Genomic DNA, 20,413 nt, shown 5'->3' with positions numbered 1-20,413 from the left:
GCCTCTCCCCCTCCAGGTCTTCTACTGTCATCTGGGCTGACCCTTCTGATTCACACGCCTCCCTACTCTGCACCTGCTTTCCCTGTGCCCGGGGCCCCAAGCACCTGCCAAGCACGCAGGGTGTGGCTTCATTACCTCCACGCACTTTTGTTCCCTAGGCCCCTTTCAGGACCTCTCCTGTCCCCAAGATGCCTGAACATCTCTTCTATTCCTGAACATCTCTTCTTTAACTCAGGCTGCCGTTACCTACCTCCTGGCCTCCCGAGCATGCTGTCACAAGTACATTCCTGCCAGAATGGCCTTCCCGGTGACATCACCAACACAGAAACCCAATCCTACCCCAAATTCCTAATCCCAACAAAAACAAAGACCATTCAATCACGGGAAACCTCGAGCAGGTAGCTTGACCCCCAAAGTCCTCCTCCTCAAGCCCCTGCCCAGCACTCTGGTGGACTGTGCCCTTCTCCCGCACTCAGGTCCTTCTGGGCACTGATTCCCAGGCTCAGAGGCTTCGCACATGCTGTTCATTCCCCTTACAGGTCTGTTCCCAGAGCCTTGGCCTCCTGATTCTTCCGGCCCGACACAAATTAGGCCTCTTGGAACTAAGCCCTTGTGCTTAGTTTCTTGTGCTTAGTTATTTCATCTGCCTCCCTCCTAGCCCAAAGTCTCCATGCAAATCAGGACTGCAGTCTCCCCTGTTCAGAACTGTACCCCACACCAGCCAAGACCAGACATAAAAGTAGACACTTGATAACTATTTGCGGAACAAATGAGTCTTTCATCCTCCCTGTCCTCCTCAGAACCCCTCTCCTAGGCTTGCTTTCATCTCTGGCCTTTCTATGAGCTGCTTCCTCTGCCTAGAAGGTTCTTTCCTTTCCTTCCCACCTAGGCTGAGCCACACATTATTTCAGCTCATCGCTCTGGAATCTGAGCTTGGCCCCCTTTATTTGAATGAGGGTTTCCCTCTGGGCCTCCCTAATAAGGCCTTACCTCTAGTTCTCTCTCTGAACACTTTTAAAATGCCAGCTAAACATGAAAGATTGCTGACAATAATGATTTACTCTACCTCTCCCCAGACCACTCCACTCCACTCCGGCTTGCTCAAGGGCATCCGTTCTCTGCCTGCCAAGCTGCTTCTACCAGGAGCCCTGTCTCCCATGCATTTGCTAAGCACTGCCCGGGTGCCCAATGTGTTGTTTACATTCCGGCTGTATGGGGGAGGCCAGAGGAGGAGGAAGTGAGCCTTCCAGCCAGGATCATTGCAGTAGCGACACACAGAAGCAGGTGATGGTCGTGGAGGCACTAAACAAACACCCAGCCAGCCCTGGTCTAGGATGCACACAGGTGGGTGAGTGCAGAAGCAGCCAGGGGCTCCAGGGTGGGACTACTGCATTCTGTTCTGCCCCCCTATGCTGGTCACTTAGTGTGCAGGTTGTGGTGGGGATGGGCTTGGGGTGGCCGAGACGTGAGCCTGAGAGGTAGACACACCTCATACTGAAGCCTGACACTCCCACGCCCAGGTGAGATTTGCATCCCCTCCCTTTGGGTGAGAGCATGGGTTTATAGCATGCATGGCAGTTCCCTACTCTCCCCACTCCAGAAACACACAACCTGCTCGACATTGGCTACACCATGAGCACGTTGTCCATGCAGCCTCAGAGATCGGTGCTTCATGCCCATCTTGCCCCTGTTCTGGTTAGGCGTCTCTAGGGGTTCTTTACCCACCCCTTAAATATGAGGGTACCCAGGGCTCCTCCCTCCGTGCCTGCTGCTCCCCTGGTCCCCTCCATGCCCCAGATTAGACTTTCTCCCGCCCTTGGGTGGCCAACAGTCCCTAGACTTGACACAGCCCAAACTGACCCCATCACCCTTCTCTTCCACCCCCTTGGTGGGGCCCCCTCCCAATCACCTGCCCTGTTGACCCAGCCAGGAAACCGGGTAGCACTCTTGCCTCTCTTTCTGCATCACCTCGCCTCGGCAGCAGCTAAATTTTATTTTACTGCCAAGAGATGTCTCTAATCTCCCCTAGGCCACTGTATGTCCCCTAATTGGTTCTTTCCTCTCTCTCTCTCTCTCTGGGAGCTCCTCTTCCTAATGTATTCTCCAAAAGCACTCAAAAATACAAATCTGACTATAATACCAGCCCCTTTAAAAAGCCCTCTCAAACTGGGCACAGGTGGCTCATGCCTATAATACTAACTGCTTGGGAGGCTGAGATCTGAGGATCACAGTTTGAAGCCAACCTGGGCAGGAAAGTCTATGAGACTCTCATCTCCAGTGAACCACCAAAAAAAAAAAAAGGAAAAAGTAGAGTTGTGGTTCAAGTGTCAGACTTGAGTGAAAAAGCTAAGCCACAGCACTGGAGCCCTGAGTTCAAGCCCCAGTACCAGCACACAACAATAACAAGCCCTCTCTAGCTGGGTGCAGGTGGCTCACACCTGTAATCCTAGCTACCTCAGGAGGCTGAGATCTGAGGATCACAGTTAGAAGCCAGCCCAGCAGGAAAACCCACGAGATTCCTACCACCAATTATGTACCCAAAAAACCTGGAAGCAGAACTGAGCTCATGTGGTAGAGCAATAGCCTTGAGTGAAAGAAATTCAAGGACAGCGTTCCAGGCTTTAAGTTCAAGCTCCAGGACTGGCACATGTGCACATGCGCGCGCGCACACACACACACACACACACACATACAAGCAAGGGTCCCAACCCTTGACTGAACACACAGGACCCTCCATCAGCAAGTCTCTGATTACCCCCACCTGGGGGTGGGCATTCTAGACAAACAGCTATCTTCTTCCAGTTCTAGCCTGCCAGGCTCTGCTCCAGACAGCTCGCCCTGACCTTCCCGCCCCACCCCTACCTTCCTCAGCATCTTGGGAAGATCTGTTCCTCCACTCACCAGTGAGTTATAACTATCGATTTTCACGTCTCTGCTCCACACTAGCCGCTGCGATCCTTGAGGGCAGGGATGGTGTCCCATTTATCTCTATCCCAGCCTCTGGCCTGGCGCCTGGCATGGAAGACAGGCTAGACCAGTGGTTGATGGATGTCTTTGGAGAACTTGAAGAAAGTGGGAGCCAGGAGTACCTAAGAGGGGAGTGAGGGCAAGCAGGAGGAGCAGCCAGAGCAAACGTGTGGGAAGTGGAGCATCCAGAGAGCCGAGAACTTCCATTTATTGCACTCCTACGATGACTGACTTCTAGCCAGCCACTGTGCCTGCACTTGTTTGCACATTCTCTCTCTTGCTGCAACAGATCAAGAAATGGACATCAGAGAATCAAAGTAACCTGCCCAAGGTCACACAGCAGGTCTAGGTCTAGAGTGGATATAGGACTGTCTGGCTTCTTTTTTTTCTGGGCTACACTGCTGTCTGGTGACAGGATCTTCTGGAATGGACAAGGAGTGGGCCCAGCTCCGCCTCTGCCTAGCTGATTGCCGGAACTTGCTGCCCACGCTCAGGCCCACAGCTTCTTCCTCCCAGCCTGACCAGAGGCTCAGAGTCCCGACACAGGATCTACCTGTTCCTTGCTCCTCTGGCTTGGGGGGAGGGGAAGGGGGAGGAGCTTTGACTGGACACAGCCGCCCCCTCACTAGCACCACCAGAGAAGAACTGCTGCCTGCTGGGAAGGTCCGGGGTGCCCAGTGTGTAGGGGACTCGGTGGTGCTGTGCTGGCGCTGCAGTCTGTTTCCCTCTTTGCACTTGGCCCAGGCTGATATTAAGATTCATCTGCATTCTCTGTGCACTGCCTGGCAGATGGTGGGGGAGGAGGCTGGGTGTACACTGGGGGCTGCAGCCAGGGACCAAGCTGGACCTCAGAGGACTGCAGGGCAGATGGCCCACCATGCCCAGAAGGGGGGCCACTCCAATTCTTGGGGTATCTTCTCCCCCTTACAGCTTCTAAGGGGTGTTAGGACTTGACCTTTTGTGTTTCTAAAGGATTGAAAAGGCCAGGAAGGAGAGGTGGAGATGAGGGCAGGGGTGTGGGAGGGTGGCCTCCACCCTGGGGAACCTCCTATCAGGGCCTCCCTCTGCCATCTCACCCTGAGGGTTTGCAGAGACCACAGAGGATCTGGGACACCCCCAGGGGTGGGTGGGGTGGGGGCCCCTATGTCACCTTCACCAGGCTGGAGGCAACCTCTGGGGAGGCCTTGCCTGCCTTCTCAGGAGGCTCACCCCAACCCCAACCTAGAACCCAACCCGATGCCTAGTGGCCTTTTCAGCCCAGGACCCTGGCCAAACATGTTATGGTGACTGGGTTCGGATCTGAGGATTATTCCAGCGGAGGAGGAAGGAGACCGCGGTGGTAACAAAAGTAGTGCAGGCCAGACACTTAGAAGAACTTCCTTTAGCACAGAGTGCAGCTGTGGTCGGCTCCAGCAAATTGTGTCTCTCTGTTGTTCTCAGAATGAATTGGGGGTGGGGGGATTATCTTCCTAAGGTGCTCGGGGTTGGAGGTAGGGAAACAGACTCCCCACGCCCACTAAAGGGGAAACCCGCGCCCTGCCCGGGATGGAAAAGGCGGGGCCCCATCCCTTGGCTACCACCCGCCCCAGAGTTCCTCTGCCCTCTTCGCTGGAGAGCCGGTGTCCTAGGTGCCCAGGCTGTGGGCCGGCAGGGGAGGGGTTAACTCCGGAGGTACCGGCTGGGCTCACGGTACCTGCCGCCGCCGCCGCCGCCGCCGCCGCCAGTGGGAGGGACGAGGAAGCGGGAGCCGCCGGGGCGCCGCGAGCGCTCCAGTCTGGCGGGGCGCTGCGCGGGGCGCGGGCGTCCGCAGCTCGGCGCGGCCCGGGGCGTCCGCCAGGGGGCGCGCCGCGACGGGGCGGGAGGGGCCGTCTGGTCTGGGGAATTAGCACCGGAGACGGGCGGGCGGGCGCGCGCGCAGGTCCCCGGCACATCTGGGCGAGAGCCGAGCCGCGGGCACCGCGAGGGGCGCCGAGCGCCTGTCTGGAGCGACCGAGCGACCGCGCCGAGGGAGCCCCGAGAGGCGCTCGGGGCGCACATCGGGGACCGCGAGCCGGGGCCCAGCAGCGGCGCAGCTGGATCCGGGGAAGGGGGCGGCGGCTGCACCGCTGGACCGAAGGGGGCGGGGTCGGTCCTGGGCGTCGGGCTGAGGGGAGGGCCGCGAGCCGCCGGGCACCGGAGCATGGGACCGCGCGCCTGAAGGAACCCCAGAAGGAAGGGGCCTGGGACCCCGAAAGCAACAGAGAGGAAGGGGGCCGGCTCAGAGAAGGAGGATGCAACTGACCCGCTGCTGCTTCGTGTTCCTAGTGCAGGGCAGCCTGTATCTGGTGAGTGGCCCGCGGGGAGCCGCGGAGGGGCGGGGGCCCCGGGATCGGGGGAGAGCGCGGGAAGCGGCGGAGCCCTCAAACTTTCTCCCTTCCCCCGCCCCCAGCAGCCCGGGGAGGCCGGCGAAGACCCGAGGCTGGGGGAGAGGGCGGGTCCGCGGCCGGAGGCTGGCCCAAAAGGGTTAATAGGGGCGGGGAGAGGGTGCTGGGCTGGCCCACCCACTCCGCCCGAGGTGCCTCCGGCCCCGGGGAGAGGGATCGGGGCGGGGTAGCCCAGTGACCCGACCCCGTCACGGCGACCCGGGACGCGCGGAGCGGGGATGGGGAAGGCTGGGGGTGGAGCTGATGAGCGACCAGGTCAGGGCACCTGGGCTTCTCCCCCTGACCTCTGGGAAGCAGGAACCCCCGGCTGCGGGTGCCCCGGCGCGCAGAGCTGGTCCAGCGGGCGGGCGGCCCCTGCGTCCCAGCCTCCCGCCTTCTCTCCCGCTCCCGCCCTCCTCGCCTGTTGTTTTCCTCGCCTCTCCCGGCTGCGCGCAGCCCGAACCCCACAGGACCTGGGCCGGCGGCTCCCGCCCCGGGCGCTCTCGGCAGCTCAGCTGAGCGCCCAGATCCTGCTCCCCACGGCGCTGGGCGGAGGCTTTCCAGAGGCCCCGGACCACGGGGAACCCCACCCCGGCCCCTGCAACCTAGCGTCCTCCGCTCCATGTCGTCTCTCTTGTCCTGGAGATGCCTCTGGTCCGCACCTGGATCTACCTTTTCCCTCAAAACAAGAATCCTGTTGGCAGCACCCCCATTCCACTGTTGGAACAACCCTTCCTTGCTCAGCCCCTACCTGTGGCCCTGTCCTTATCCCCCAGATTTCAGCGATGACCCTCAGAGCTAAGTACACACAAACGGGCAGTCTTGAGTCCAGCTCCTAGAGCCTTACTTTTGGGGTGTTTAGTATTCCCACCCTGGGGACCTGGCGGGCAGGGTCATCCTTGATCATGGGGGCCAATATGGCCTTAGCCACAGCACACAGCCACAGGCATGGTTAAGGCCTGAACAAGGGGCTAGAAAGCCCCCAAGCCCTTTTAGGCCCCTCAGGCATGCCCCTACCTCCACCCCAGCAGCACTACCAGGTCTAGTTGCTGCCAGCTGAGTTGGTGGCAAAAACATACAGGTGACACAGACACAGGACATGAGAGCTCCCAATCCTCCGGAAGGCCCCTGCCCACCTTCCTGAGGCACTGCACAGCCCGCAGATCAGCCCTGGGTCAGGCCAGCCCTCCTAACTGTCCCCACCCTCCTCCAGGAAGCCTTCTCAAGGTGTGGCCTGTCACCTCAGCCGAACCCACAGGAGCAGACCCAGCCCTGGCAGAGTTTTACAGGGCATTCTGGGTGAGCCTAGGGCTTGGATAAAAGTCTTTTTAAAAGGTATATCTGGTCTGAGACTGAGAGTGTTGGTAAAGTGGAAAGGCTGACCTAAGGGAGCTCAGGCTTGTGGTGATGTAACATCTCAGACCCAGTGTCCTCATCTGTGAAAAAGGCATTCCTAAGAACTTTTATCTCACAGTGCAAGCAACACCTTGACATGTCATCATTACTGTCCCCTGGAGAAGTGTGTGGCTTTCCACACCCTTGGCCATCTTGGGAATGGCTTTCATTCCTGGTTTTCCTCCTCTTCCTGGCAAAACCTCATCTGCATTTATCCTTGACAGAGTTTCACTGGGATCTGCGTTCTTATTTCACAGCTTGCAGGTTCTCTGTGTGTCTAAGGGTAGCCATTATCTTAGGGCAGGGCTAGTGTCTCTCCAATGCTCCAGAAACTCCCAAGAGGCAACAGCTTTACCCTTCCTGTCAGTGGGAGCTCCCAGGAGAGGGAAGGGGCTCCCTTAGCTGAACGGGTCCTCTTTGAGGACCCAGATGGTGCCTTCTCATCAGCCTGGGTATTCCCAAGAGATAGAGACCTTGTCTCTTCCAGCAAATTGAGGACTTTAGCCCTCATATGAGTCTCTCCAAGGTTTACCGTTAAATTTCCCCCATGAGACAAAGGGCCTGCTTAGTGGGTCGGGGCTGCGTGTCTTTGGTGCCTCAGCCCACTGGAGCCAATTCCTGACCATCCTCCCAGATCTTGAATAGTGGCTAGGGGTGGAACAGTAAGGGAGAAGTGAGACCCTGACTCCATTGTAAGTAAGATGGAGCCAGAGCGGAAGGGACAGGGGCAGAGATGATGCTGGTGGTGAGGTGCAGTGGGCCAGAACTCTTCCGGTCCTCTGGAAACAAAGCTCTTACGTGTTTCCAATCCCTCCACAGGTCATCTGTGGCCAGGATGATGGTCCTCCTGGCTCAGAGGATCCTGAGCATGATGACCACGAGGGCCAGCCCCGGCCTCGGGTGCCTCGGAAAAGGGGTCACATCTCACCTAAGTCCCGCCCCATGGCCAATTCCACTCTTCTAGGGCTGCTTGCTCCACCCGGGGAGGGTTGGGGTGTCCTTGGGCAGCCCCCCAACCGTCCAAAACATAGCCCTCCACCCTCAGCCAAAGTGAAGAAAATCTTTGGCTGGGGCGACTTCTACTCCAACATCAAGACGGTGGCCCTGAACCTGCTGGTCACGGGGAAGATCGTGGATCACGGCAACGGGACCTTCAGTGTCCACTTCCGCCACAATGCCACAGGCCAGGGCAACATCTCCATCAGCCTCGTGCCCCCCAGCAAAGCTGTAGAGTTCCACCAGGAACAGCAGATCTTCATTGAAGCCAAAGCCTCCAAAATCTTCAATTGCCGCATGGAGTGGGAGAAAGTGGAACGGGGCCGCCGGACCTCGCTTTGCACCCATGACCCAGCAAAGATCTGCTCGCGAGACCACGCCCAGAGCTCGGCCACCTGGAGCTGCTCCCAGCCCTTCAAAGTCGTCTGTGTCTACATTGCCTTCTACAGCACAGACTACCGGCTGGTCCAGAAGGTGTGCCCTGATTACAACTACCACAGTGATACCCCCTACTATCCCTCTGGGTGACCCTGGGCAGGTCAGAGAGGCCAGGCCAGGGTTGGAAGGCCAGGCCTGTCTGTGCAGGAGGCTGGCTGTCTGGATCCTGGGCAGGGGAGGGGGGTTTGTGGAAAGAAGGAAAGATCAAATGAGGCCAGGACCAAATCTCAGGTGGTGGGTCCCCAGGGCTGGCCCTAACCTGAGGCTAGAACACAGGAGCACGGGAGAAGTAGGCTCTGGGCAGTGGATGCTGACCACCACCCCCCAAGTCCCCTGGCAGGCAGATCACTGTGGCATGGGATCAAGTCATGGAGAAGACCCTAAGCCCCTGGCCTTCTTCCCGCCATCCTTAGGACGTCAATAGGCAGAGGGGGACCTCATCAGTTTGGACCCCAAATAGGCAACCTAGGGTGATGGCTGAGACAGAGCTTCCAAGGAGCTGTAGAAGTCATCATGGGGCCCCGCCCTGCACGGTGTCCAGCACAGCATGAGGTTTAAGCAGTGGCCCCTGTGGTCTTTAATGTCTTGACACCTGTCACCAGCCAGGCCACCGCTTTCCAAGATTCCTTCTCCAACCAGCACTCCTCACTCCTGCCTACCCCTCTTGCTGATGGCGCCACACCCTTAAGCTGAGACGGGACCATGGTAGTCCTTCTAGCACCAGGGCCACTGGTGGGAGCCCACTTGTGTGCTGTGTGTCCCTCCTCCACTCCTCCCCCCTGCTGAGAGCAGTCCCTCTAGAGTCAGCCCTACCAGTTAAATTGGGGCTCCCCTGGATTGGGGCTGTGCCCCTCTGGGCCATGGAGCCCCCAGTGAGAGGCTGGGAAGCTGGGTTGGATCTGTTCCATAGTGTTGTCTGTGGGTGGGAGGGAGGGGCGGGAAGTCTTGTGAAATCACCTGACTGTTGACTTTCTGTGTGCAGAATCTTGTTCTTGGAACAGGGAATAAAGCTTTCCCCAGGGTACTGCATTCTGTGTGGTCCAGGGGAGAGGGCCCTAGCCGCCTCCCACCACCCTGTCCGGCCGTCATATTTCAAATGCTACGGGTATATTGCTGGGGACCAGAGCTGAGGACGCCATCAGCTACTGGAGTGGATGCTCACCAAAGCTTCCCGGTGGCCCTCTTTAGACTCCTTTGCAGGTGACAGATCCAACAGCGGAAGCCGGAGCACACAGCTGTGCTTGGTGCTTGTAGGGCAGAGGTGCCATCTGCAGGAGCAGCTCCAAGAGAAAGAGTCCGTCCTATGGCTGGGCCAGATCAACAAGTTCTTCCCAGAATTGTCATCGGCCTTGTAGGCTCTTGCCCCCCTGGCAAGGCCAGTGTTTAGGATATAGGGCTTCTGAGTACTGCTATTATTTGGCGTGTAGGGGACACAGAGATCCACACCCCACACCCTCCACCATGGCTCTCTCCCAGCAGGAATTCTCATCTGCCTTGCCCAGGGCAGGGTCCTTCCAGAGAATGTCACATGCTGGAGGGCTGCCTGTGGCTGCTCACCAGAGAAGGTAGTTGTGTATTTTGGAACTCAATGAGGGGAGGGCTAGAACCCCCTCAGAAGGTCATTCTAGATCTGCTGTCTTGGGAGGTCAGTGCTCAGACCTCGTGGGTCCCTTCTGGCTGTATAGCTACAGTGGGGAGTCTTTTGGGTGTGTTTGTATTTTTTTCCGGTCAGTTGTGGGGCTTGAACTCAGGGCCTGGGCACTGTCCCTAAGCTCTTTTGCTCAAGGCTAGCGCTCTACCACTTTGAGCCACTGCACCACTTTTGGTTTTCTGGTGGTTAATTGGAGAGAAGTGTTTCATGTGCTTTCCTGCCCAGACTGGCTTCAAACCGTGATCCTCAGATCTCAGCCTCCTGAGTAGCTAGGAGGACAGGCATGAGCCCCCAGTGCCTGGCTGTGGAGACAGTCTTGGCATGAGGGCAAGATGGCCTTGCCACTTCTAGCCTTTGCCTCTGTCCACCAGCATGTAGCCCCAGATCCTCCTCCACAGATGGCAGCTCAGAGCCAGGCAGGGCTTAGAAACAACTCTGTTGCAGCCCCATCTTCCACAAAGTGACCCAGAAAGGGAGAGTAGCTGGAGCTCATGCGCGTATCCCAGCTTTCCCCCTAAACTACATTCTGCAGTCATCGCTTCTGAACAGATGAGATGCACCTGCCTCTCTAACCCCCCTCCCCGCCCTTACCCTGTGAACAAGTGCCTGGGGAAAGAGAGGCACAGGGTTTGGGCCTGCCAGGAGAGGGTTGAAGCTCCTGGAATCTGGAAGGTTTGCCGCTCTGTGATGCCCACCAGACACCATCTACAACACTGGGGTTTGGATGAAGAAGAAGGCACTGTGGGGCTCCCCCTCCCCATTTCTCTGTGTGGTCAGCTGAACTCTCAGCAGGACCTGGGGACACTCTGACCTGCCCCCTCCTACTCCTTTCCTCCTGCGGAGAGCCAGCTGCTGCTGACAGCTGGAGGGCCAGGCCTTCCTGGCACACAGCGCTGCCTGCACAGGGGGTGGGTTCATTTTAATAACTTCATTTCACCCTCACGCACACTCTGCCGCCTCTTCCCTCCTTTACTGCCTTCCCCACTAACCAGGCTATTCTTCTCAGCTCAGATTTTGGTAACAGACTTTCTCCCAAATCTTAATTCTTGGAATAGCCCACTGTGGTGCCCTCTTATTCTTACATCCATCCGTATCCTTGGTCCACACAAGAGTAATGGACCCATTCAACTTCCTGTGGCTAAAAAGGCACCCACCTGTGTCCCCAGTGATCAGTGTCTACAGAAATCCCTATACAGATGGGCCCCAGGCCCCAGGCTGTGGGGTATGTCCCAGGGAGAAAGTTCAGGGCTTGCCTTTCCTCCAACCCTTTGGCCTTACCCGTTACCCTTCATGTTAATCGGTGTCTCATAGGACTGTGTAAGGACCCTAATGCTGGTCCTGCCCTTTTCCAACCAGGACAGGGATTTGTTGTTGTTGTTTGGTTGGCTTTTGTTTTGGTTTTGGTTGTTGGGCTTGAACTCAGGGCCTGGGTGCTGTCCCTGAGCTCTTTGTACTCAAGGCTAGTACTCTACTACTTTGAGCCACAGTTCCACTTCTGGTTTTCTGGTGGTTAATTGGAGATAAGACTCTCCTGGACTTTCCTTCCCTGGCTGGCTTTGAACCACAATCCTCAGATCTCAGGATTATAGGCCTGAGCCTCTCCCACCCTGCTTTAGGGCAAGGGTCTTAGCTCCCCTGTTATACTGGTACACGCCTACCACACCTGTTTGGTTTTTGTTTGTTTTGTTATGCTTTGTTTTTGGATTTGGCACTGGAGTAGTGCCTCCCTTATCAGATTGGAGTCTCCCCAAGGGCAGGAAGTGTACTGGGCTGAAAGCGAGAGCATTTTTCCCTTTTCTAAGCACCAGGACCCCTGGAGGTGGTCTCCAGGCTTCAGCTCTTCCTAGCAAAAGGGGCAACCTCCTCAGAGCCTGTGGAGCTAGCAAGGGGTCCTCAGGCAGTGAGGCTCCATCCTGCTCTCTATGACGATTAAGACAAAAGGGACTAGGTGACTGGTCCCCCCTCCTTCGCCCACCCTCTCTGCACTCTCCTTCTCTAGATGAGCAAGCGGGAACTGAGTCACCCCCTTTCCCATCCTTGGCAGGGATGCTGATGACCTTGCATGTGGCAGCTTCCCAGGGTGAGGACCATTGCTCAGAGAGGCATGAGGTGGGTGGGTGGACTGGGGTGGAGGGAGCTGAAGGTCACAGGATGACCAGGGATCAGATCAACACTCAAGTGAGTGTTTGGAGGGGGTTGAGGGAGACCCAAGGAACCAGGTGCTCTGAGTTGGGAAGTGATCCAGCGTCGTGGCTGGGAAGACGAGATACTTCCAAAGACTTGGAGTCCTGTGGTGTTGCCAGGAGAACCAGGAAGCTGGGATGATAGGTGACAAGAGGCACCCTCAGCCCCACAAGGCAGAGGCAAGATGGGGTGGGGGCGGCACCTGCTGATGATGCTAAGGTGCTGGAATGGCACAAATGTCAGAGGACTGATACTTGCCTGTTGGGGGCTGGGCTCTGGTTCCTATAGGCGTCTTTCTTTCCCATTGGGCTGCCTAGCTCAAAGGCTAGCCTGGTAAATAAGTCAAGCCAAAATGACCTCCTGGCTTATCATTACCTGCTAGGTGTTCTCCAGGAACAAAGCAGTTCCAGAACCAAAGAGACTGTAAGTAAAATGACAACACAGTCTGCAAAAATCTCCCAGTCCCTATCTTCGGCTGGGAATTTATTAGCTGGGTGGTCTTGGATAAGGACACAATCTCCCAGAGCCTCCTTATATTAAAAACTAAGGTCTTCTTCCGATCTTGGAGTATGGCTGGGAAAATTAAATGTTATTCATCTTCCTTTTTGAAGATGTGTCTCAGTTACCTTCAGCTTTGATCCTGGCATGGAGGAGTAAAAGAGTCCCAGGCCGGAATTAGGAGGCCTGGGTTCTTGTCCTAGCTCTGCTCCGTGCTATATGTTGCAGAAACAGCTAATTGTTCCTTATCTATTTCCCCCCATTTCTGCAGTAATGGAACACTACTGTTAGCAGAGCACATGGTTGCTTGAAATAAATTCTATGCTTCTCCACCTCCCTTCACCCCTAGACATGGTCATATGACTGACATCTGACCAATGACACTTAAGCCACATGGTTAAATGGCAAGCTCCAGGTGTGTGTGTGTAGTGGTGGTGGTGGTGGTGGTAGTGTGTGTGTGTATGCATGCGTGTGTTTGAACAACCAAAAGCAAACAAAGCACCTTGAGCTAGAGTTTGAACTCAGGGCCTGGGCACTGTCCCTGAGCTTTTGTGTTCAAGGCTAGTGCTTGTCCACTTTGAGCCACAGCTCCACTTCTGGCTTTTTGGTGGTTAATTGGAGATAAGACTCTCATGGACTTTTCTTCCCCAGGGTGGCTTCAAACTATGATCCTCAAATCTCAGCCTCCTGAGTAGCTAGGATCATAGGCATGAACCACCAATGTCCAGAGTGCTCCAGAAACCTTACTATACATGGTGTACATTCTTTGCTCTTTTCTTGTCCATCACTGCTCTGCTTCCTGGAAAATATAGGTGATCACTAGCTCTAGCTGGCATCCTAGACTCTGGGGGGTAAAAGCCACCCGTTACAAGTGGTAGAATGGTAAGCTGTAAGAAGTCTGGGTCCTTGATAAGTTTGTGGAATCAACATAACACATCAGCTGTAGGCTGCCTACCTCCTATGAGAGAAAAATAAAATTTGTACCTTATTTAAGCCACTGTGCTTTGGGTCCCTTTGGAGCTACTTCTAGCTTCAGTAGATTCCATGGGTGTGTTAGAGCCCTTTGCTCCTATGAGCTTTAGTTTCCTTATCTGTACAGAGATAATGTTCCTGCATATTGTGTCACACAGGAGAGGCTCACTGAACACATACATGAAAGCTCAGATGCTCTTCCTCTCTGGTGTCAAGGGCACGTAGCCTCCATTTTGGAAGGTGGAAAAGTTGCTGCTATATTTCAGGGAGGTCCTGAGGGGCTCAGGACTCCTTGCTGCTGTTTGAAGGGCCTCTGGTCCCCCAAACCAGTCCCAATATGGCTGAGTCCCATCTACATTCTGACTTTGGTGACACACAATCTTTGTTAAGGGCCTATCTGATCCCAGCCAGATGGGATTCTAATTTAATTAAAACTCTTTAATTACCTACAACAACACAACTTGGGAAGTTCAAGGCAGAGGAAGCATGTGACAAGAGAGACCTGGTAGGCAAGGCAGAGGAGTGGCTGCCCTCTCAGGGAGCCCTGGGCCACCTTGGTGGCCACGACGTTCATGGAACAGTCACTGGGGCCAGGCTTGTGGCTCCAGAAATGTTAAACAACTACAGGAATAAAGCTGAGCAGAGGGGAGAGCAAACCACACCATTGGGAGCAGAGGACCAGGCTCAGGCTGAGGCTGTCAATATGGGGTTTAGGCTGAGAATAGGATCTCCACATCACGGTTTAAGGTCAAGTCTGAGATCCTTCCTCTGCTCACTTCTGGGTAGGTGCAGACATCACTCTGACTTCTTAATGGCCTAGCTTGGAAAACAGAGGGATCATTTCACCCATCAAAGTAAAGCTGTGTCACTAGAACAGTGTTTTTTCAAGGTGTCCTCCTCCTGGGGAGAGGAAATGACAGGGTCACTTAGCTGAGCCGCAGAAGGGTCATGTGGTTTCTGGAGGATGAGTAAGGCCCCTCCACGATACTGGGCCTCCATGGCTTCTCCCTGTGAAGGCAGAAGGAGCCCTGGCCAGGCTAGAGCCTGCCAAGCCCTGGCAAGGACAGACTCAAACCCAGACTCGTGAGCTCAGCTATTTTTAGGTCCATGGACATCATCCGTTAATACCCCTTCTGTTCTCCCTTAGTACTTATTCACTCCACAAATATTGTTTAATAAAGCCTCTCAAAGTTCCAGCTGGTCTCCGCAGGGTCAGAAGACCCAAGGAAGAGGTGTTTGTTCACGCTGGAGCCATGGCCTTGGTGTAAATATTCTATTGGGGTCAGTGTAACATCAGGGGCCAGCACTGAAGCAGGAGGCCTGAGAGGAAGGAGAAGCTCCAGGGAGAGTGAGGGCCATGAGGCCCAGTTCTGACATCCTTCAGAGTCCCCTTCCCATGCTCAGACCAGAAGCTTTTGGATTTTGCTTCATGAAAGAAGCCCTCTATCATGTAGGCCTTTGTGTATTCTCCTGCTTTCCTCTCCAGAGATTCCCAAACTTACTTCCTCTGTTGCTCCCAATCCCTCCCACCCCCAGGCCTCCAAAAGGCCTGCTTGTACTCTGACTTGGGAGTCTGCATTGTTAAGCACCTGCCAATGAGGGGACTCTCAAAACAGGAAATGGCTAGAGATAGCAAACAGAGCTTTGACCCCCCTCAGCCTGGAGGCTACTTCCTGTCTGCATGGTACTTCCCCTGGGGTATGGCCAAGGAGCTACCTGAACCCAGATGTTCTGGTACATGAGAGGTGCCTCATTGTATAGCACTTGCCATGTGCCTGCAGCCTTCATCTCTCCAATAGGAAAGGAAGCAGCAGGAGGAAGACAGCCACTGCACCACACCAGTGGTACACCTTCATTCTGAGGGCCTCTGGATGGGTGAAGGCATGAGTGGAGATAGTGTCCATGTTGGTGTATGTCCATTAAATGAGATGCTTTTTTCTAGAAAGCTCTTCAGAAACCCTGTGAGCTGGACTAGGAATGTGGCTTAGCGGTAGAGTGCTTGCCTAGCATGCATGAAGCCCTGGGTTTGATTCTTCTTTTTTTTTTTTTTTGGCCAGTCCTGGGGCTTTGACTCAGGGCCTGAGCACTGTCCCTGGCTTCTTTTTGCTCAAGGCTAGCACTCTGCCACTTGAGCCACAGCGCCACTTCTGGCCGTTTTCTGTATATGTGGTGCTGGGGAATCAAACCCAGGGCCTCATGTATATGAGGCAGGCACTCTTGCCACTAGGCCATATCCCCAGCCCCCTGGGTTTGATTCTTGAGCACCACATACACAGAAAAAGCCAGAAGTAATGCTGTGGCTCAAGAGGTAGAGTGCTAGCCTTGAGCACAAAGAAGCCAGGACAGTGCTCAGGCCCTGAGTCCCAAGCCCCAGGACTGGCAGGAAGGAAGGAAGGAAGGAAGGAAGGAAGGAAGGAAGGAAGGAAGGAAGGAACCCAGTGAGCTTTTGGCTGAGAACCACTCAATCATAGGGAAAGCAATGGAATTCTGGCTCCTAGCTAGCAACTTCTCTCCCCATTGTACCAAGAGTCCCCATATGGCCTGGGAAGACGCAACCTCCTGGGTCCCCACAGCATCTGGGTTCCCCTAACCCTGGGCACAGGGCAAGGGCACCCAGCCAGCATGTGTTTGGAGCTGGGTTTGAGTGATCTTGACCTAGTCCTCTGGCCTCTCTGGGCCTTGGGTGGCAATTTTTCTTTCATGTGCACCTGCTACACAGTGACCAGGAAACGCAGAATGCTGCTGTTGATGGTGGACACCGTGGCAGGATTGTTACCATCTAGCTTTCAGCCCTCTCCAGCTGATCTCGCAGGCATCCTTGGAAGGGAAGGAAGGGCATGAGGCTGGTTTCTTCTCTTCAGGGTAAGCCGTGTAGATGGAGTCTGGAGCCAGGATGCCAGCATTCAAATCCTGGCCCTGCCAGTGCCTCATCATAGACCTTGTCAAGTAAAGCATCTGGAACTGTGTGTGGCCCAGCTGCTCAGCGTGCAGCCCCATACCAAAGGCCTCCCCAAGCCTGGCCAGGCTGTATGCGGTCAGGAAAGGATGGCTGTGGGCTCTATCACTCCCTGCTCCAGGAAGAATGTGCAGAGAAAACAAAACAAACACTCCAGGGGAAGTCACAAATCTGTCATGTCTAAAAAACAAGACAGATAAAGAATCTGCCTGGGTTTTCTAGATTCTGGATAAGGGACAGGACCCTCATTTGCACCTGCTGCTACTTGGGCCTGGAATCCTACCATTGCCAGCCTTCCAGAAGCCCCTTCCAATGGATGCAGGGATTTCATCAGTGTCAGCCTTCCAGAACTTCTAGCCATGAACATGCACAGAGAATATAGGTGGCCAAAGAATCTTTATTTAGAAGCCCAGAGTGAGACACCCAGAGAACAGTTATTCCAGAGCTCTCTCTGGGCACGAACACACTCTTCTCACTGCTCCATCCTCAGCCAAACCCAGGTCCAACCCAGTTCCCTCCCTCCCCATACCCACAGCCATCACTCCACCCACTGGTCCAGAGTCTCAGCAGCCTCTGCGGTGCCAGGGTCCTTTGCTGGTAGCCCCTGTGAGTGGGAAAGTGAAGCATGCCCTGACTGGGACTGGGTTCTCCATGAGAGGATTATGTCTGTTCTGCCACATGGTGAGTTCACCGAGCACAGGTCTTAAGGGCAGAGGGCATGAGGTGCACATTGGGCCTGGTCAGGGAGACTCAAAGCTGTGTGGAAGGAACAGGGCCACACTGTTAGAGGCAGCTGCACTCTTCCAGGCTGCTTCTCCAGGACATGAGAGCAATTCTGGTTTGGGGGATCTCAAAGTAAGAAGTACTAGGGGATACACAAATGTGGAAAGACATGTAACTGCCCCATTTGCCAGCCCTGGCACTCCCTGGCCTGATATGGGGGGCCGCTGCTGCTCAGTCAGGCTCTGCCATCTGCCACATCTCCACGGAGATCAGAACTGGAGGGCTTGTTGGAGGCAGGCTTTTTTTTTTTTTTTTTTTTTAATGTAGCAGGATCAGGCTCAAGATGTTACACTAGTGAGGGGACCGGAGATAGGAGAGAAATGTCTAGGAAAACAGGGTTGAAATAAATGGAAGCTTCCATGTTCCAGAAGGAGGAAGAACCGGGAACAGAAAAGGAAGGAAAGGAGAAACCAAAGGAGAAAGACGGTATAGAGAAGATGGGCTTGATATAAGAGGCAGCTGTCTCTCCCTGGTGATGAGGAAGGCAGTGATGGCCCAAGAAACAACCTTCTTTTCTTCTTTTTTTCTTGGTCAGTCATGGGGCTTGAACTTAGGGCCTGGGCACTGTCCCTGAGCCTTTTCACCCAAGGTTAGTGCTCTACCACTTTGAGCCACAGCTCCACTTCCAGTTTTCTGGTGGTTAATTGGAGATAAGAGCCTCATGAACTTTCCTGCCTGGGTTGGCTTTAAGCCAGGATCCTCAGATCTCAGCTTCCTGATAGCTAGGATTACAGTTCTGAGCTACCAGCGCCCAGCAAAACAACCTTTTTTATTTCTCTCCAACCTTCTCGTTATAGCTACAGTCCAAGAGCTTCCTTTTTGGGTGCCAAACCTCCTAGCCTCTGGAGGTTACCCTGTGATGGCAGTAAGGGTCATAAAGGAAGACTAAAGAGTGATTTCTGGGTGAGTGGAAGATTTGGTGTAGGCTCTTCCAGGGACACACCTGGGACCTGCAGGCCAGCAGGCCAGCCCATCTCTTTAGGCTGCTTTCTCCAGAGCAAATCCTGAAAATTCCCATATTGGCTTCATCCTAGATTTTGGTTTCAATCCAAACAATCTAAATAAAAGGAATTAGACTCAAAAGACTATAAATGACTTAGGTTAGAACAGCAATAGTTACATAGTCACATTAGTCACCATAGGCCAGGCACCACACCAAGGATGTGGCAGGTTTTCTCATGAACTCTATTCAATATACCCATGCTACAGATGAAAAAGTGCAGTTTATCCAGGCCAGATCTCTGGCCAGTGTCCTAAAAGACAGAGCCAAGTGCCTGGACTACAGAGCATGCTTTCTAAATGTCACCTTTGCCATTGCCTTTAGGCAGAAACTCCGGTCCCTCCACGGTTAGATCTGATCACACCTCAGACCCTGCCCTTTCCCAGTTCTCACCACGACCTACTTAATACTGGAGAACATATGAGCTACCAGGTGCATCCTCCCTCACCTTCGCACTATGGGATGGATGAGTCTGCTTGTTTCTGTAGAAGTCGAGGTAGGACTCATTCCTGCCTGAGCCTACCTTCTGCAGTCTTAATAGCTTCCTTTACTGGGTCCTCTCCCTCCCCTCCCAGCTTTAAATATGCCTCCCCCCTTTTTTGTGCTGATCCTGGGGCTTAAACTTAGGACCTGGATGCTATCCTTCAGCTTCTTTGGCTCAAGGCTAGCACTCTACCACACATGTGCCAGCGTTCATGGTTAATTATAGGTAAGAGTCTCATGGGCTTTCCTGCCCAGGTTGGCTTTGGACAGTGATCCTCAGATCTCAGCCTCCTGCATATCTAGGATTACAGGTTTGCACTACCAATGCCTGGCTTCCCACATCTCTTTTATCCTGAAGAAACAACCAAAATACTTCTCACTTCCTTCTTCTGTTACTGTCCTGAGAAGGCCCTGCCCTTCAAAGCCACATCTCAAAGTCTCGCCTGTGCTGTGAAATTCTACTTCCCCCCTCCCTCCCTGTCCCACTTCCTGTCTCCAGCTCCAGCTGCAGTCCTGGGCATGATATGGCTGGCCAGGCTCACCAAGTACCTCCGTGCTGCTAATCCATATGAACCTTTACTTTTTTCTTGCTAAAACCTTTTGGTATTCCGCCCCCCCCCCCCCTTTGGTTCTTCTGACTTTATATTTTCTTAGTATAGCTCTCTAGCTACTTCTCCTTTTGGCTGAATCTTTCTTTTTTTGTAGTTTTGTTTTTTTTTTTTGGCCATTCCTGGGGCTTGGACTCAGGGCCTGAGCACTGTCCCTGGCTTCTTTTTGCTCAAGGCTAGCACTCTGCCACTTGAGCCACAGCACCACTTCTGGACATTTTCTGTATATGTGGTGCTGGGGAATTGAACCCAGGGCTTCATGTATACGAGGCAAGCACTCTTGCCACTAGGCAAGAGAGATGCTTAAAAGGATACTGACTCTCCACGAGGCCCTAAGCCCCCCTATAGGCAGAGAGAAGTCACCTAGAAACTAGCCTTGGCACGTTGTATGTCAGATGTATAAACTATTAGTAAAATACAGAAACGCTGTACTACTTCCTCCCTAAGTGGCGAAATTCAGGCAGATTCAACTCTGGTGGATGCAGAGGACCCTGGGACCACCCACTGGCAACTGCCCACAACTGCCCACGGCGTGTGTGTGTGTGTGTGTGTGTGTGTGTAAATACTAGGATTTGAACTCAGGGCCTCTCCTTGCTAGGAGGCATCTAGCACTGGAGTCCAGCTGTGCCTCCATCCTATGCCCTTTCCTTTTGTCAAACACTTCAGCTCAAGAAACAAAACAAAATAAAATAAAACAAAACAACAACAACAAAAACTTCAACTCAGAGTTAATAGGGGGCAAGCAGCACAAAATATGGAGGCTATAAGTCCTGGAAACAGCTGCTGTTTATGTCAGGTGACTTGCTTTTCATTAGTAGTCCAACAAACAACACTTCTACACTGGCAAGAGATAGACATAAAAATATAATTTTCCCAGAGAGATTAATATGTATAAACATGACCATCAGTTTATGTATCAACGTCAATGTATCTATAGATGAACAAAATGATAATATTTAATTTTGCCATTAAACTACACAAGCATACCTTAAAGCACTGTGGGACAGAAATAACTGGATGAAGAGATGTCAAAGGACAAATGCAAAATCATCCCTGTGGTGTGCTGGAGCTGGTCCACAC

General features: G+C 53.9%; 1 protein-coding gene across 1 annotated transcript; it reads left to right on the top strand.

The window, feature by feature from the left end:
• The first annotated feature begins 4,883 nt into the window (after positions 1 to 4,883).
• On the top strand, positions 4,884 to 9,083 carry Nxph3 (neurexophilin 3). Its single transcript, XM_048365782.1, has 2 exons — positions 4,884 to 5,291; positions 7,584 to 9,083. The coding sequence occupies exons 1-2, from the start codon at positions 5,238 to 5,240 to the stop codon at positions 8,286 to 8,288; spliced, it is 759 nt and encodes a 252-aa protein (XP_048221739.1). The 5' UTR covers positions 4,884 to 5,237; the 3' UTR covers positions 8,289 to 9,083.
• The last annotated feature ends 11,330 nt before the right edge of the window (positions 9,084 to 20,413 follow it).

This window comes from Perognathus longimembris, chromosome 17 (genome assembly GCF_023159225.1).
Source record: "Perognathus longimembris pacificus isolate PPM17 chromosome 17, ASM2315922v1, whole genome shotgun sequence".
NCBI classification, from domain to species: domain Eukaryota; kingdom Metazoa; phylum Chordata; class Mammalia; order Rodentia; family Heteromyidae; genus Perognathus; species Perognathus longimembris.
The sequence above is the reverse complement of the archived record's forward strand: the minus strand, read 5'-3'. Positions and strand labels throughout refer to the sequence as shown.

Bases quoted from the DNA above. Each gene is read 5' to 3' on its own strand.
- Nxph3 (XM_048365782.1), top strand. From the start codon at position 5,238: ATGCAACTGACCCGCTGCTGCTTCGTGTTCCTAGTGCAGGGCAGCCTG. The intron at 5,292-7,583 runs GTGAGTGGCCCG...ATCCCTCCACAG, and splicing joins TGCAGGGCAGCCTGTATCTG to GTCATCTGTGGCCAGGATGA.